At 54.1% G+C, this 17,891-nt stretch overlaps 1 protein-coding gene across 2 annotated transcripts in view; it reads right to left on the bottom strand.

Moving 5' to 3' along the window:
• Window positions 1-17,891, bottom strand: part of LOC144610992 (talin-2) — a 183,798-nt gene that overhangs the window by 91,706 nt on the left and 74,201 nt on the right. For both annotated transcript variants that reach the window (XM_078430074.1, XM_078430075.1), the window contains 6 exons: window positions 16,591-16,693; window positions 11,615-11,823; window positions 10,221-10,340; window positions 6,644-6,841; window positions 4,120-4,259; window positions 929-1,022 (listed from right to left, as the gene is read on the bottom strand). In XM_078430074.1, the coding sequence (XP_078286200.1) occupies window positions 929-1,022; window positions 4,120-4,259; window positions 6,644-6,841; window positions 10,221-10,340; window positions 11,615-11,823; window positions 16,591-16,693 (864 nt within the window). The remainder of the gene's footprint in view (window positions 1-928; window positions 1,023-4,119; window positions 4,260-6,643; window positions 6,842-10,220; window positions 10,341-11,614; window positions 11,824-16,590; window positions 16,694-17,891) is intronic.

Genomic DNA, 17,891 nt, shown 5'->3' with positions numbered 1-17,891 from the left:
ACCATGGACACCATGGACACATGTACACCATGGACACATGTACACCATGGACACATGTACACCATGTACACATGTACACCATGTACACCATGTACACCATGGACACCATGGACACAACAAGGAGGTTTGCATTAAAAGCCAAACTAAATCCAGTCTACATTTTCCCTGCAAGATTCACATTGCTGCAACACCTGGCACACGTTTAAGACAAGGAAGATAGACACAAAAGGACTGGACAAGCTCGATGCAGGAAAAATGTTCCCAATGTTGGGCGAGTCCAGAACCAGGGGCCACAGTCTAAGAATAAAGGGGAGGCCATTTAATAATGAGGTGAGAAGGAACATTTTCACCCAGAGAGTTGTGAATTTATGGAATTCTCTGCCACAGAGGGCAGTGGAGGCCAATTCACTGGATGGATTCAAGAGATAGTTAAATAGAGCTCTAGGGGCTAGTGGAATCAAGGGATATGGGGAGAAGGCAGGCACAGGTTACTGATTGTGGATGATCAGCCATGATCACAATAAATGGCAGTGCTGGCCCGAAGGGCCGAATGGCCTCCTCCTGCACCTATTTTCTCTGTTTCTATGTTATAAAACTGTAGTAACTCAGCGGGACAGGCAGCCTCTCTGGAGAGAGGGAATGGGTGAGGTTTCGGGTCGAGACCCTTCTTCAGACCCTCCTTACAGTTTTCGACCAGCTCCAGGACCACTGGATGCTCAGACTGATATCTGCTCCTCCAATCCAGCAAGGTCTCAGAGTCAGGTGGGGATCAGCACCTTTCAGAGATGTTACTCAGCTTGAAGCAGACTATGCCATTTACCCATGCGTGTGTGTGCATGAACATCTCTTACAGCATCTCGCAGCAGAGCGTGGGCTGAGGAAGAGCCCTCAGTAAAGGAGCTGCCTCGTCCCTCTGCCTCGTGCTTACCTCCAGCTCCCTCAGGGCATTGTCACACTCCTTCTGGCCCGGAGCCTGCTGGGTGCAGAGTGTAATCAGCTGGTTGATACTCTCTGTGACAGCCCTGCAAAACATGGCAGCCACACCGTCACGCAAAGGAACACTGAGACACAGGGAGCAGGCGGTCACACAGCTCAGCATTAGCTTGAGAAACAGCCACGTGACAAGCACACAGAGCTTCTCCAATGATCATGGTTGAGTCCAAAACACAGGTCAGACCACATCTCCCTCCGCCCCTGAAAGACTGCTGCTGAACCGTTCACTCTGTGCCGCAGCATGCTCTCGGGGTGAAGGGGACCACTGTCCTCTCTGTGGTTGAGAGGAGGATGAGCTACAGGTGGGGCAGGGGCTATCAGGTGGGCAGAGGTACAGTGCGTGCTCCAGACCCACGGCCTCAACGGTCCCAGCGCCAGAGACCCGGGTTCAATCCTGACCTCGTTCTGTCTGTGTGGAGTTTGCACATTCTCCCCGTGACCACACAGGTTTCCCCCGGGTGTTCCGGTTTGCTCATGTTGTAAAGACATGCAGGCCAGGAGGTTGATCAGCCCCTACTGTGCAGGTGGGTGGTGGAATCTGGAGAGACCTGATGGAAATGTGGGGCCAATGACACAGGATAGGAGGGGCGTAAAAATGAGTTTCTAGTGGTTAGTGCGGACTCGGTGGGCCAATGGATCTGGTTCCCTTCTGCATCTCACGGTGACTCCATGATCACCACAGATATGCCTTCACTGTGAGTTACTTCACCCAGACTGGAGTGAACCTGCAGAATCCTCTACCACAGAATCCAGTTAAATGATTGAATAATACAAAGTAATAGATGTTACTAGACCAAGTGGACCTGTTGGGCCCAAACATCTCCTGCATTGGTGCAGCACTCCCCTCCCCCCTCCCCCCTCCCCCCCCATCCCCCCTCCTCCCCTTGCCCCCTCCCCTCCCCCCCTCCCTCCCTCTTCCACTCTCCCCTTCCCCCCATCCCCTCCCCTCGCCCCCCTCCTCCCCTCCTCCCCTCCCATCCCCCTCCCTCCCCCCTCCCTCCCTCCTCCACTCTCCCCTTCCCCCATCCCCTCCCCTCGCCCCCCTCCTCCCCTCCTCCCCTCCCATCCCCCTCCCTACCCCCTCCCCTCCCTCTCCCCCCTCCCACCCTCCTCCCCTCCCCCTCTCCACTCCCCTCTCTCCCGTTAAACTTTAAAACGTGAATAACTTTTAAAATATAACATCGATTTCAATTAAACTTCCTCCATTCGCACCAAAGGGATGACGGTGAGTAAGGTGGGCCTAAAATTGTCGCACTATCGTGTACCGTTTTGGCTGTAGTTCAGGAACAAACAAACAAACAAACAAACGAGAGTTTTAGTCTGTAGATTTTCAGGACTAAAGTGATCAAGAATGTGGAGAGAAAGCAGGAACAAGGCACTGAATGTTCTACAGTTGTATAGGGCCCTGGTAAGACCACATCTGGAGTATTGTGTACAGTTTTAGTCTCCTAATTTGAGGAAGGACATCCTTGTAATTGAGGCAGTGCAGCGTAGGTTCACGAGATTGATCCCTGGGATGGCGGGACTGTCATATGAGGAAAGATTGAAAAGACTAGGCTTGTATTCACTGGAGTTTAGAAGGATGAGAGGGGATCTTTATAGAAACATATAAAATTATAAAAGGACTGGACAAGCTAGATGCAGGAAAAATGTTCCCAATGTTGGGGGAGCCCAGAACCAGGGGCCACAGTCTTAGAATAAAGGGGAGGCCATTTAAAAACTGAGGTGAGAAGGAACTTTTTCGCCCAGAGAGTTGTGAATTTGTGGAATTCTCTGCCAGAGAGGGCAGTGGTGGCCAAATCACTGGATGGATTTAAAAGAGAGAGTTAGATAGAGCTCTAGGGGCTAGTGGAATCAAGGGATATGGGGAGAAGGCAGGCACGGGTTATTGATTGTGGATGATTAGCCATGATCACAATGAATGGTGGTGCTGGCTCGAAGGGCCGAATGGCCTCCTCCTGCACCTATTGTCTATGTTTCTGTTTCTATGGTACACACTGATGGAACATCCATGTGCACTGTCACTGAGCTCTCATGGGCTAGTACACACTGACGGGCAGCAAGTACGGGCTGACGGAACACGCGGTGTCCACGCTGGCGTGTCCGTGGTGCCGGAGTACGTGGTATCCACGCTGGCGTGTCCATGGAGCGGGGTCACACGGTGTCCATGCTGGCGTGTGCCTGGAGTGGGAGCACGCGGTGTCCATGCTGGCGTGTGACTGGAGCGGGAGCACGCGGTGTCCACGCTGGCGTGTCCGTGGAGCGGGAGCACGCGGTGTCCACGCTGGCGTGTCCGTGGAGCGGGAGCAAGCGGTGTCCATGCTGGCGTGAGCCTGTAGCGGGAGCACGCGGTGTCGACGCTGGCGTGTCTATGGAGCGGGAGCACACGGTGTCCACGCTGGCGTGTCAGTGGAGCGGGAGCACACGGTGTCCACGCTGGCGTGTGCCTGAAGTGGAAGCACGCGGTGTCCACGCTGGTGTGTGCCTGGAGCAGGAGCACGCGGTGTCCACAGGGACTGTGCAGGACATACATGAACGCTGGTCGCCGCGGGGGATCGTGTGTAAGATGAGCAAGGATGACAACATTGTAATATGGTGACTGCTTCATTGATGTTTGCAAACGGCCAATGGCAGTTTTGATCTTTCCAGTACTGTGGAACTTTGATTAGTTGAGTGAAACCTCCTTGTTAAGGAAACAAAAAGCATCCACCCGTGCCGAGCTGCCGTGGGCTAGTACAGGGTGAAAGGGCAGCAAGTACGCACTGTTGAGACATGGACTGATGGCAGCACCTTGGTCAATGTGGGTTGTGTTTAAATGTGCTATACAAATAAAATTGACTTGACTTGACTTGACATGGGCAGAGGGTCCACCCAGTGTCCACCCTTGCCGAGCTGTCGTGGGCTAGTACAGGGTGAAAGGGCAAGTACACACTGTTGAGGCATGGGCTGACGGCACATGGACTGAGGGTCCACCCCTGCTGAGCTGCCGTGGGCTAGTACAGGGTGAAAGGGCAGCAAGTACACACTGTTGAGACAGGCTGGGCACGGGCTGAGGGTCCACCCAGTGTCCACCCTTGCCGCGCTGTCGTGGGCTAGTACACGGTGACAGGGCAGAAGGGTTCTTACCGGGCAGCGGCTGCCAGCAGGTTCTTGGCGTTGGGTGCTGTAGGGTCGACGCTCAGGGACTTGGCAGCGAGGAGCAGCTTGCTGGAGGCCATGGAAATGTTCTTCAAGTTCCCAACCACCTGGATCTGCCCTTCTTTAGTCTGTGTGAAAACAAGTACACATTGGATGTTTATGTTCCTGTTCAGAATAGTCTGTTCCTCCCGCTAATCACAGGCTGCCAGGCCGTGCCAAACCAGTCTTCCACAGCAACAGCCTGTGAATGGCAGAATCAGCCAGCACATGGCCATTCATCCCATCACACCCGTGCTGACCCAACCCAAAGTGGGAGCCAATGAATCTACCTCTGCACGTCCGGCACGGTGGTGCAGCGGTAGAGTTGCTGCCTCACAGCGCCGGAAACCCGGGTTCCATCCTGACTACGGGCGCTGTCTGTACGGAGTTTGTACGTTCTCCCGTGACCGTGTGGGTTCTCTGCGGGTGCTCTAGTGTTGTCCCACATTCCACAGACGTGCAGGTTAGTTGGTCTTTTGTATTGTCAGGGACGTGCTGCCCTTGGTCTTTGTGGTGGGGGGGCTGGTGGAGGAGCTGGTGGGGTGGGGAGTGGTGGGGTGGGGGGGCTGGTGGAGGAGCTGGTGGGGTGGGGAGTGGTGTGGAGTGGTGGGGTGGGGAGTGGTGGGGTGGGGAGTGGTGGGGTGGGGAGTGGTGGGGGGGGCTGGTGGAGGAGCTGGTGGGGTGGGGAGTGGTGGGGTGGGGAGTGGTGTAGAGTGGTGGGGAGTGGTGGGGTGGAGGAGCTGGTGGGGTGGGGTGGGGAGTGGTGGGGTGGAGGAGCTGGTGGGGTGGGGAGTGGTGGGGTGGGGAGTGGTGGGGTGGAGGAGCTGGTGGGGTGGGGTGGGGAGTGGTGGGGAGTGGTGGGGTGGGGAGTGGTGGGGTGGGGAGTGGTGGGGGGGCTGGTGGAGGAGCTGGTGGGGTGGGGAGTGGTGTAGAGTGGTGGGGAGTGGTGGGGTGGGGAGTGGTGGGGTGGGGAGTGGTGGGGGGGCTGGTGGAGGAGCTGGTGGGGTGGGGAGTGGTGTAGAGTGGTGGGGAGTGGTGGGGTGGGGAGTGGTGGGGTGGGGAGTGGTGGGGGGGCTGGTGGAGGAGCTGGTGGGGTGGGGAGTGGTGGGATGGGGAGTGGTGGGGTGTGGAGTGGTGGGGGGGCTGGTGGAGGAGCTGGTGGGGTGTGGAGTGGTGGGGTGGGGAGTGGTGGGGTGTGGAGTGGTGGGGAGGGGAGTGGTGGGGTGTGGAGTGGTGGGGTGGGGAGTGGTGGGGTGTGGAGTGGTGGGGTGGGGAGTGGTGGGGTGTGGAGTGGTGGGGAGGGGAGTGGTGGGGTGTGGAGTGGTGGGGTGGGGAGTGGTGGGGTGTGGAGTGGTGGGGTGGGGAGTGGTGGGGAGGGGTGGGGGAGCTGGTGGAGGGGCTGGTGGGGTGCCCGTTTCCATGCTGTGAGCTGCCATGAATGTACAAGTCCACAAGGCAGTCCAGTGCCCAGTGTGAGGATGTCACCCACTCCCACCCTCAACGCAGACGGCCAGCATTCCCCACATAGGACCCCGCACACAACAGATGCCCACCAGGACCAGAGGGTGTGAGCTGCAGGCAGAGGTTGAGCAGGCAAGGACTCAATTCCTTGGAGCGCAGGAGGATGAGGGGTGATCTTACAGACGTGTGTAAGATTATGAGAGGAATTGACCGATTAAATGCAGAGTCTTTTACCCAGAGTAGGGATTGAAGGCCCAGGGCTCTAGGTTTAAGGTGAGGGGGCAAAGTCAATAGGAACCTGAGGGGCAACTTTATCACACAGAGGGTGGTGGGAGTATGGAACGATCTAACAGAGGAGGTGGTTGGGGCAGGTACAATAACAACAGTTAAAAGGCATTTGGACAGGTATGTGGCTAGGACAGGTTAGTGGGATATGAGCCACACGCGGTCAGATTGGACGTGTACAAGGGGCATCTTGGTGGGCATGGGCAGATGGGCAGAAGGGCCTGTTTCCGCGCTGTACGGCTGTTTCTTGACCGGCCCTGGTCCCTGGTCCCGCTCCCCCTACCTGTGCTTGACCGGCCAGCCGGCCCTGGTCCCGGGGGCTGTACCCCCACCTGTGCTTGACCGGCCAGCCCTGGTCCCGGGGGCTGTACCCCCACCTGTGCTTGACCGGCCAGCCCTGGTCCCGGGGGCTGTACCCCCACCTGTGCTTGACCGGCCAGCTGGCCCTGGTCCCGCCCCCCCTACCTGTGCTTGACCGGCCAGCCGGCCCTGGTCCCGCCCCCCCCACCTGTGCTTGACCGGCCAGCCGGCCCTGGTCCCGCCCCCCCCACCTGTGCTTGACCAACCAGCCGGCCCTGGTCCCGCCCCCCCCCTACCTGTGCTTGACTGGCCAGCTGGCCCTGGGCCCGCCCCCCCCCACCTGTGCTTGACTGGCCAGCTGGCCCTGGGCCCGCCCCCCCCACCTGTGCCTGTCCAGACGGCCCTGGTCCCAGAGGCTAAACCCTACCTGTGCCTGTCCGGCCATTTCAATGCCCGCGTCCAGGAAGTCATCAAAGTCCTCGCTGAACTTGCCGGACGCTGTGGCCAGCTGGCGGCTGCTGCCCCGTGACGCGTGCACCACCTCACCCGCCGACTGGTTCAGCCCCTCCGCAGCCTGGTTCAGCTCACACTGCGCCTCCTGGAAACTCTTGCTGCTGGCTGGCAACTGGGGGGGGGAGAGCGGAGAGGGGAGGGGGGGTTGGTGAAGGGGAGGGGGGGAGAGGGGGTGTTGGTGAAGGGGAGGGGAGAGGAGAGGGGGGAAGAGGGGAGAGGGGGGAAGAGGGCAGTGGGGGGTGTTGGTGAAGGGGGTGTTGGTGAAGGGGAGGGGGGTGTTGGTGAAGGGGGAGAGGGGGGAAGACGGGAGGGGGGGTGTTGGTGAAGGGGGGAGGGAGGGAGAGGTGTCGGGGAGGGGGAGAGAGAGAAGGGGAGAGAGAGAAGGGGAGAGAGAGAGAGAAGGTGGGGGAGAGTGGGAGGGGTGAGAGTTGTCGGCGAAGAGGAGGGAGACGGGGACAGGTGAGAGTTGTCGGGGAGGCGGAAGGAGTGAGAGAAGAAGAGGGAGAGGGAGGGGGAGAGAGGGAGGGGAGAGGGGAGAGGGAGGGGAGAGGGGAGAGGGAGGGGAGAGGGGAGAGGGAGAGAGGGAGGGGAGAGGGGAGAGGGAGGGTGTGAAAACGTTATTCTTCCATTTATTTCCATCCAGCCATCAATAACAGTGTCTGAAGCTGCCACAAACATCAGTTGCCCCCAACACAGTATTAACCACAGGTGCCACCAGTGTAGAGAGTGGAGGCTCGGGCACGGCTTCAGTGATCTGAGGCTCTGGGCCTCTCTGGGTGGGACACGTTCCCCGCTGTGTGACCATCACCAAGTGAGCGATGTTTTCCAAGTGCTGGAGTAACTCAGCGGGTCAGGCAGCATCTGTAGAGAACATGGATAGGTGACGTTTTCCAAGTGCTGGAGTAACTCAGCGGGTCAGGCAGCAATGGGGAGGGGATGGGTGTGGACAGGGGACATGACAGGCTAGGGCCCATCTTCAGACTGGTTGGAGCTCCTCCAGCACTCTGTGTTGTGTTCAAGGTGCCAGCACCTGCAGCCTCTCTCTCTTGTCTCCATTTCCCCAGTGTTTGCTACACACACTGCATTGTGGGAGCTTTGTGTCCATTAGTTTGGGAGATCAGAGCAGTGAACAAGAGATAAAGAGCAGCCCGGTAGCACAGCAGTAGTTGTAGCTGCCTGTCAGAGGTGCTGTAGGAACCCTGCTTCAATCCTGACTACGGGTGCTGTCTGTACAGAGGGAGGTGGGTGTGTAGAACGAGCTGCCGGATCGGGTAGTTGAGGCAGGGACTATCCCAACGTTTAAGAAACATTTGGCCAGGAACATGAATAGGACAAGTTTAGAGGGATATGGGCCAAATGCAGGCAGGTGTACACATGTAGCTAGAACACGTTGGTTGGTGTGGGCAAGTTGGGCTGAAGGGCCTGTTTCCACACTGTATCACTCTGTGACTCTATGACTCGAGTGTAGCTGGGACATGTTGGCCGGTGTGGGCAAGTTGGGCTGAAGGGCCTGTTTCCACACTGTATCACTCTGTGACTCTATGAGAGGCCAGGCTGCGTTCTGCTTTATGGGCTCAGTCTGAGTCAGGAGACCCTCAGTGGGAGTGGACAGCCCGTTTTTCAGCAGGGCCGAGCTGCCAGCGTAGGAGGCTGTGGTTGTATGGATAATGATTGGGAATATTGTTACCAATTTTGGCCACCATATCTGGGGAAGGATGTGCCGACTCTGGAGAGGGTCCAGAGGAGGATTACAAGAATGATCCCAGGAATGAGTGGGTTAACCTATGTCAGCACTGGGCCTGTACTCACTGGAGTTTAGAAGAATGAGGGGGGACCTCATTGAAACTTACCGAATAGTGAGCGGCCTAGATAGAGTGGATGTGGAGAGGATGTTTCCACTGGTGGGAGAGTCTAGGATCAGAGGGCACAGCTTCAGAATTAAAGGACATTCCTTTAGGAAGGAGATGAGGAGGAATTTCTTTAGTCAGAGGGTGGTGATTCTGTGGAATTCTTTGCCACAGACGGCTGTGGAGGCCAAGTCAGTGGATATTTTTAAGGCAGAGATAGACAGATTCTTGATTAGTGCAGGTGTCAGAGGTTATGGGGAGATGGCAGGAGAATGGGGTTAGGAGGGAGAGATAGATCAGCCATTATTGAATGGCGGAGTAGACTTGATGGGCCGAATGGCCTCCTCCTATCACTTATGACCGTACAAACTATAGACCGAGGTACCGAGGGAGCCCTGCTCCACTGATGCTGCCATCAAAAGGGGCGTGGCTGTGTTCTGCAGCTGTGGCTCACCGGCAGTCTCTCTGTCTTTTTTTGTTTTTTGTCTATTGTCATCGTTTAATGTACATTTTGTTCTATTTTTAACTCTGTGTATGTGGGGGGGTGGTGGGGGGGTTGGGGGAAACCTTTTTTCTAATCTCTTCCTCAACGGAGATGCGACCTTTACCGTGTCGTATCTCCGTTCGCGCTACGGCCTAACATCGTGGAGTCGGCGGTCTCCAGCTGGGATCGACCTTGAAGACTCCGGTCGCAGGGCCTGGACTTACCATCTCGGAGGTTTCGGCCGTGGGCCCTGCAGACCACAACATCTGGAGTTCGCAGGTCCCTGGCTGGCGACCGGTTTTTGGGAGCTCCAGCCGTAGCAGCTTCGACCGCCCCGAAGCGCGAGGTACGATCGACCCGCCCGCAGGCCCTTCATCACCCTGCGTGGCTCGGCCGCAGCACTTTCCTTCGCCCGGTGGGGGCTCAGGACTTTCATCGGCCTGCTCGGCTCGGCCCTGGGACTTTCCATCGCCCAGTGGGGGCTCAGGACTTTCATCGGCCTGCTCGGCTCGGCCCTGGGACTTTCCATCGCCCGGTGGGGGCTTCAAAAAGTTGGGAGCCTCGATCACCTCGTGGCACCACGGGAGAAGAATGAGGAGGAGATAAGACTTTGCCTTCCATCACAGTGAGGGTATGCCTAGAGCAATCACTGTGATGGCTGTTTGTGTAAAAATTGTATCTGTGTGTCCTGTGCTTTTTGATGTCTACTGCCGGACCCTGACGTGAGACGACGCTGGCGTGAGACGACGCTGGCGCTGGCGTAGTTTGTCTGTTTGTTTTTATGTTGATTGTTTTTGTAAAGCGCTTTGAGCACCCGATAAGGCGCTATATAAAATAAATGCTTATTATATTATTATTATTATTATTATTATTATCTTTGAGATGAGACGTTAAACTAAGTCTCTGCACACCCCTTCATGAATGTAAATGGTGATGGCGCCACTTACATGGGAAACCATTCCCAGCTCCTGCCAATACTTGTCCCTCAAGCACAATAGCAGACATTTATATCAGAGCAGTGTACAATGCTGGAGTAGACCTGATGGGCCGAATGGCCTATTTTTACTCCTGTCACATAATCGTGTGATCTTGTGCTCAGGCGGAGGGGCAGAGCAAGGAATCGCCTGTGCCGCGGGCTCTGTGTGTCACTGCGGTCTCACCGAGTCCAGCAGCAGCTTCTTGCTGGATTCCCCGATGCTCTTCAGAGCCATGTCCACGTCCTTCTGCCCGGGCAGGCAGTTCACACAGTTGTTCAGGGAGTGCGACACTGCCTTGGCCACCTGCAGATGAAGAGGAACAACTGTTGTGCCAATGCCCAGAGACACCTCACCCTGCACCCCAGCCATCATTACATGGTGCAGGAGCAGTTACATCAACAGCGTGCTGACCAGGAGTGCCCTGCCACCTGCAATATGGGACTAGGCATCAATGCCCACACAACAGTGGCAGAACAATAGCAATCGAGTGCCACACCCAGTCACCCTCATAGCCACAGGGCAAAGCTTGGTCAAGGAGAGAGGACGTAATGGGCAGCTTCAAGGAGCGAGAGATCAGCCAGGGAGATGCTGACCAGACCTGACGTCTGAAGGCTCACACACACATGGGGCAGGGAAGTAATGTTTGGGCTGTGCTGGGCTGGGTGGTGTTGGAGACAGACACAAAATGTGGTAGCTCAGCGGGTCTGGCAGCATCTCTGGAGAGAAGGACTGGGTGACGTTTTGGGTTGAGACCCTTCTTCAGACTGAAAGTCACGGGAAACGAGAGAAATGGATGATGATGTAGAGAGAGATATATAACAAATGAATGGTATCGGGGCGGAGGTCACGGGGTTGAAGATGGGTCAGTGGTTGGAGGACGGAAGAGGTCACGGGGTTGCGGGAGAGGAGGTCAGCGCTGTGTTTGGCTCGGTCGGGCTCTGGTGACCGGGCTCCAGGAGGTGGAGGTTACAGTCGAGGAGGTCGTGCAGTGGCAGGCAGAGGAGGTCACGGGGTCACGGGCGTAGGGGGTCACGGGGTCATGGGCAGGGAAAGTCGGGTCACAGGCGTAGGTCATGGGGTCGGTATGAGGTCATGGAGTTATGGGCGTAGGTCAGTGCTAGTTATGGGCGTAGGTCATGGGGTCAGGGTTGGAGATCATGGGCAAAGGAGGTCACGGGGTCATGGATATAGGAGGTCACGGGGTCATGGATATAGGAGGTCACGGGGTCATGGGCATAGGAGGTTATGGGGTCATGGGCATAGGTCACAGGGTCATGGGCGTAGGAGGTCACGAGGTCATGGGCACAGGAGGTCACGGGGTCGGGCGAAGGTCACAGGGTCATGGGTACAGGAGGTCAAGGGGACATGGGCGTAGGAGGTCACGGGGCATGGGTGAAGTTCACGGGGTCATGGGTACAGAAGGTCACGGGCACAGGAGGTCACGGAGAAGGTCACGGGGACATGGGCGTAGGTCAGTGCTGTGTTTGGCTCAGTCGGGCTCCGTGACCCTGGGCTCCAGGTATGGAGGTGGCAGGGTCATGGGCAGAGGGTTGGAATGGGATTGGCTACGTGCCTACCTGTGCCAGTCGCTGCTGGCTCTCTGCGTCTCCGGGCGAGTCCAGGGTCTCCTTGGCCTCCTGGATGAGCAGGGCCGACCCGTCCATCACGTCGCGGGCCGCGTCCAGCATGGAGTTCTGTGCGGGCGGGTTGTCTGTGGAGGCGGCCACTCCCCGAGCTGCCGACGCCAGCGTCTTCAGGGCCTGCGCCGTTTCTCTGGCCGCGATACCTGGGGTAGACCACAGCACCGGTCAAACTCCTCCACCCCTGCACCACCCAGATCACCTCCTCCCACCTCTCCCCCTCCCTCCTGACCTGCCCAATGCTCACGCCAAAGGAGGCCCCTTGCCCAGCCAAAGGCTCCAACACTCCTCAGAGGTCTATCATTCACGGTGTAGGTCCTGCCCATGTTAGACTTCCTAAAATACAACACCTCACATTTCTCTGTACTAAGTTCCATCAACCATTCCTCAGCCCACCTGGCCAATCGATCAAGATCCTGCTGAAATTTATCACAACCATCTTCACTATCTGCAAAATCACCCATTTATATTATCTGCAAACTTGCTAATCTTGCCCTGTACTGTATGTTTTCATCCAAATCATTGATATAGATGACAAACAGTAATGGGCCCAGCACCAAACCCTGAGGCACACCTCTAGTCACAGGCCTCCAGTCCGAGAAGCAACCTTCCACCATCAATCTGTGGTGAATCTGTGGAATTCTTTGCCACAGAAGGCTGTGGAGGCCAAGTCAGTGGATATTCTTAAGGCAGAGATACACTGTAGATAGATTCTTCATTAGGACAGGTGTCAGGGGTTATGGGGAGAAGGCAGGTGAATGGGGTTAGGAGGGAGAGATAGAACCATAGAAAATAGGGGCAGGAGGAGGCCATTTGACCCTTTGACCATCACCCTCTGCTTCCTTCCATGAAGCCAATTTGCCTGCATTTGCCCTTCCATCCATATATGTGTCCAAACGTGTTCTAGAAGTTGTAATGGTACCTGCTTCTATCGTTTCTCTGGCAGCTCAGTCCAGACACAGCTACAGATAGAAAAGGTGCCCCTGAGTCCCTCTTCAATTTCTCCCTCTCTCAAGTCTCTGCCCTTTAAATTCTACTCTTGAAAAAAGACTGTGAGCGTTCAAGTGATCCACACCCCCTCATGATCGAGTGCATCTCAACAGCCTACTCATCCTCTCCCTATACTCAAACCCACAAATCCCGGTAACTTCCTGGTAAATCTTCCATATTAATTCATTTTGTGGCATGGTGGTGCAGCGGTAGAGTTGCTGTCTTACAGCGCCAGAGACCCGGGTTCGATCCTGACTAAGGGTGCTGTCTGCACAGAGTTTGGATGTTCTTCCCGTGACCCACATGGGGTTTTTCCCGAGATCTGCATGGCTTGGTTGGGGTGAAGGGCCTGTTTCTATGCTGTATCTCTAAAGTAAACTAGTGTTACTGCCTATTAATTCAATTCTGGGACAAGTTATTGGGAATGTTGTAGAGGCAGGAATGTAACTGCCCTGCAGTAGGGAATGCTAATGGTTCATGATGTAGTACATGAATGATATTATAATTGGTCATTGTACACGAGAGTACATCTCTGTCACAGATCACAACACTAAAGGAGGCCATTCTGCCCATTGGGTGAATACTGGCTTCCAGCAGTGCATTTCTGCCTGGTTTTACTTTGCTGTAGTTTATTCCTCCTCACACATGCTCATTGCTTACGTTTGCACCAACCTACCCTCAGGAAGAATTGTCAGTCTCCATTTGACCCACGTCTCTGAGGAGTGGGAGGAGCCCACGTGATGAGAGGGAGAACTTCGTTTTTTTGGTTTAGTTTGGAGATACAGTGTGGAAACAGGACCCTCGGCCCACCGAGTGCGTGCCGACCAGCGATCCCCACACACTTGCACTATCCTGCACACACTGGGGACAACTTACAATTTCACCAAGCCAATTAACCTACAAACCTGAACGCCTTTAGAGTGTGGAATGAAACCGGAGATCCCGGAGAAAACCCACACAGATCACGGGGAGAACGTACAAACTCCATACAGACAGCACCCGTGGCCAAGATCAAACCCGAGTCTGAAGAAGGGTCTCGACCCGAAACGCCACCTATTCCTTTTCTCCAGAGATGCTGCATTACTCCAGCTTCTTGTGTCAATCTCGGGGGTCTCTGGTGCTGTGAGGCAACTCTCCCGCTGTGGCAACGTGCCGCCCCACGGTGAGGGGAGAACATGTACGAGGTGGGAGGGGAGTTTGTGATAATATGCTCGAGGGTCAGGAAGAGTATCGTGGCACTGAGTGCAGGAATAATCACAAAGCTGTCTGTGGTGATTCAGCTTCCTAGATCCCAACGCACACTGGAAATGCACCCTGCTCCTGTGTGCCCGAGTGTAAGATATCTGCCCAGTGTGTCCATACTGAAAGCATTGTCTTTATGGGACAGAACAGATCTTATACAGACATATAAAATTATAAAAGGACTGGATCTTATAGAGACATATAAAATTATAAAAGGACTGGATCTTATAGAAACATATAAAATTATAAAAGGACTGGATCTTATAGAGGCATATAAAATTATAAAAGGACTGGATCTTATAGAAACATATAAAATTATAAAAGGACTGGACAAGCTAGATGCAGGAAAAATGTTCCTAATGTTGGGCGAGTCCAGAACCAGGGGCCACAGTCTTAGAATAAAGGGGAGGCCATTTAAAAATGAGGCGAGAAGGAACTTTTTCACCCAGAGAGTTGTGAATTTGAGGAATTCTCTGCCAGAGGGCAGTGGAGGCAAATCACTGGATGGATTTAAAGAGAGAGTTAGATAGAGCTCGAGGGGCTAGTGGAATCAAGGGATATGGAGAGAAGTTGGGCACAGGTTATTGATTGTGGACGATCAGCCATGATCACAATGAATGGCGGTGCTGGCTCGAAGGGCCAAATGGCCTCCTCCTGCACCTATTTTCTATGTTTCTATGTAACAGTCTGAACTAGATTCCTGTCATCTAAGTGTGGCTTCAATTTACTTGTATTTTCTGCTTGTGTTACGGTTGATAAAATGAATGCATGAAATATGTATCTGTGTTGGGGACTTGCCAGAGTTTGTGATCTAGTTTCTAAAACCCTGCAGTGGAAGCATTGGGAATGTGCCAGGCAGACTGAGAGACCTCTACAGAGGTTGCTGCTGCTTTTGGAACCAGCCACGATTCCCCTTCATTCAACAGTAAAGACGTCTAAAAGCCGTTTGCATATTTACACATAAACGGCAGCATCTTGGACACAGCGTGCTACAGAAAAGTCTGCATTTATATAGCACCTTTCACTTTCTCAGTACTGTACGCCACAAAGCATTTTGTGGCCAATTTAATAGGTTTGAAGTTAGTTTGTTTTATAATAGTCTTGCCACAGTCACGAATGTTGGCAAAGTAAGTTGTATGCATGTTCTCCCCTTTTGGAAAAACCTAGATAGGAGGCATTGTTTCTCGTTGATGAGGGGTTGTTTCTCGTGTTGTCTGGATGTTATGGAGCTGTTCAGGGCTCTGTAGGGCAGCCAGGGTTGTGGGGAACAGGCTCGGTGATGTGGCCAACATCTCATCTCTAGAGGCTGTACAGCAGTTCCTCTGCCTCACCATTCCCTCTCACTGAGTATTCAGCCAGCTAGAGATATGCTGCCTGCCCTCCACAACATCAGGCTTATCAGGGCACGGTGGCACAGTGGTAGAGCTGATGCCTCACAGCATCAGAGACCCAGGTTTGATCCTAACTACAGGTGCTGTCTGTACAGAGTTTGCAGCAAAGATACTAGAGGAGCAAGATGAACCACTCTATACTGAAGTGCAGTACGCAAAGGAGCGTAACGTCCGCCATTTTAGTAAGCAAAGCCCGCCGTTCTCTCTGCCTCTCGCAGTGTAGTCAGTGTTTTGGGGGAACAGTATGTGTGGTGATACCATTAAAATGCAGAATATCAATTCGCAGATTTTTGTTTTTTTAATGTTTCTTCAAGTTTCTGCCGACTAAAATGGCGCCGTGACATACTACGGTTTTGAGGGTCAAGTGGTCTATCTTGCTCTGCTCTATTATCTTTGATTTGCACATTCCCCCTGTGACCTGCGTGGGATTTCTCCGGGTGCTCCGGTTTCCTCCCACATCCCAAAGACGTACAGGGTTGTAGGTTAATTGGCCGTGGTAAATTGAACCTTGTGTGTCGGATAGTGCTAATGTTCTGGCGATGTGTTGGTGCGGACTCGGTGGGCCGAAGAGCAGGTTTTCGAGCGGTATCTCTAAACTAAACTAAAGGTGAGCTCCATTCCACTGTTTCCTTCACATAAATGGCATCCCACTCTCAGACTCACGCTGGTTCACGGGCTGGTAGAGTTGACATGGCAGAAACATGCCCAAAGTTCAAGTTGTACTTCCCTGCACTCATCCCATTTACTTGAAGGTCTGCAGCCTTGTCAAGCACTGTGGTCAATGCTTCTTCAATCAAGAGCCTTCAGAGTCTTTGCCTCGAGTATCTCTTCACACTGCACCACCCCAACCACTCTGTAATATTCCCCCTCAGATCCCCCTCCAAGCCTCCACCCTTTGCCCTTTACATTGCTTGGCATAAATATCACCAGCGTGATGTGGTGGGGCAGCAAGCTTACAGCAACCGCCTAGATCACACACAACACCTGCACTTCCTCAGCATGTGGAGGAGATTCAGCATGTCTACAGTGACTCCTGCAAACTCTACAGGTGATCACAGGCCTAGAGGGCAACATGGACAATTGTGAAGTTCAGTTCTACAAGCCTGCTGTTACAGAGCACTAGAGTTATTTAGCACAGAGCCAGGCCCTTCAGCCCACCGTGTCACTGCTGACCAATTTGGCATTCTGGGCTGCATTGGCCCATTGTCCTCTAAACCCTTCATGACGATCTCCTTGTGCAGATGTCTGGTGTCCACGGCCTGGCCGTGCACGGCACTGATGGTCACCTACCTGTGTAGTGTTCGTTGCCCTGTGCTGCACAGGTCAGGAGCTGGGCCATCGACGAGCCAACAGCCTTGGATGTGCTTCCCAGGTCCTGAGCACATTTCTCCAGCTGGAAAGGTAGCAAGAGAGGGGTTCCATTATCACAAAGTCAACAGTGTGCCCACTCACTGTTCTGAATGTTATAATGCTCCATGTCTCAGTGTGTACATGTTGAAGCTACTGGACTTGGTCCATGATGTATGTGCGTCTCCCCTGCCAACAACATTGGTGCTCAGGGCAGAGTCTGCATCTGATGTTGTGAAGGTAGGAACTGCAGGTGCTGCCTTATATGGAATTTAAGTTTGAAAACATGAACTTTTCTGTCTTCATTTCCGGCACCCACACCTCCCAACCTTCAAGAGAAAAGCTCCCGACCTCTCAACACATCACAGTACGTTCTCCCCGTGACCTGCGTGGGTTTTCTCCGGGATCTCCAGTTTCCTCCCACACTCCAAAGACGTACAGGTTTGTGTGTTAATTGGCTTTGGTACATTTGTAAATTGTCCCTAGTGTGTATAGGATAGTGTTAGTGTGTGGGGATCGCTGTTTGACATGGACTCGGTGGGCCGAAGGGCCTGTTTCCGTACTGTATCTTCAAACTAAACTGAGCCAGTTTGTTTTCTCCAGAGACGCTGAGATACTGGAGCATTTTGTGTGTACCTCTGCATCTGACATTCATCCTCAGCTGGTCGTGCCTGAGTTGCGTGTAGCTGTGGTAAAGGTTGCCACCAGCACAGGCCTGCAGTCTGCCTCACTGCAGCATTCCCTGGCTGAGGAATGGCAAGCAGGAGCAGCCGGAGAGATTGCCCGGAGACTCCATGGGACACTGTCCACTCGTGGACTATGGGCAGAGTGCTCGGTAATTTATTCCCCAAGTCTCAGACTTAAACACATCCTTGTCAGTTCTCAGAGTGTACAAGCTCTGGTTTAGCAACACCAGCAATGAGCAGTGGCTGCCATGTCACCATTCTCTGGGCTCCCACTTACCGGGGGGATGTGGAGGGGTTGGGAGGCTGCAGGAGAGGTTTGGAGGTTTGCTGTCTGGATTAGTGGATATTAGCTACAGGGAGAGACTGGGCAACATTTGAGATAGACACAGAGTGTTGGAGTAATTCAGTGGGTCAGGCAGCATCTCTGGAGCGAAGGATTGTTGACGTTTGGGGTCAGTATCCTTCTTCAGACTGATTGTAGTAGGGAGAATGGGTGGAAAACTGGAAGTGAAGAAAAACAGGACAAATCGAGGAGGATAACAGATCACCTCAGGAAGG

Source organism: Rhinoraja longicauda, chromosome 38 (assembly GCF_053455715.1).
Source record: "Rhinoraja longicauda isolate Sanriku21f chromosome 38, sRhiLon1.1, whole genome shotgun sequence".
Classification (NCBI taxonomy): domain Eukaryota; kingdom Metazoa; phylum Chordata; class Chondrichthyes; order Rajiformes; family Arhynchobatidae; genus Rhinoraja; species Rhinoraja longicauda.
This window is presented reverse-complemented; position numbering and strand designations above follow the sequence as displayed.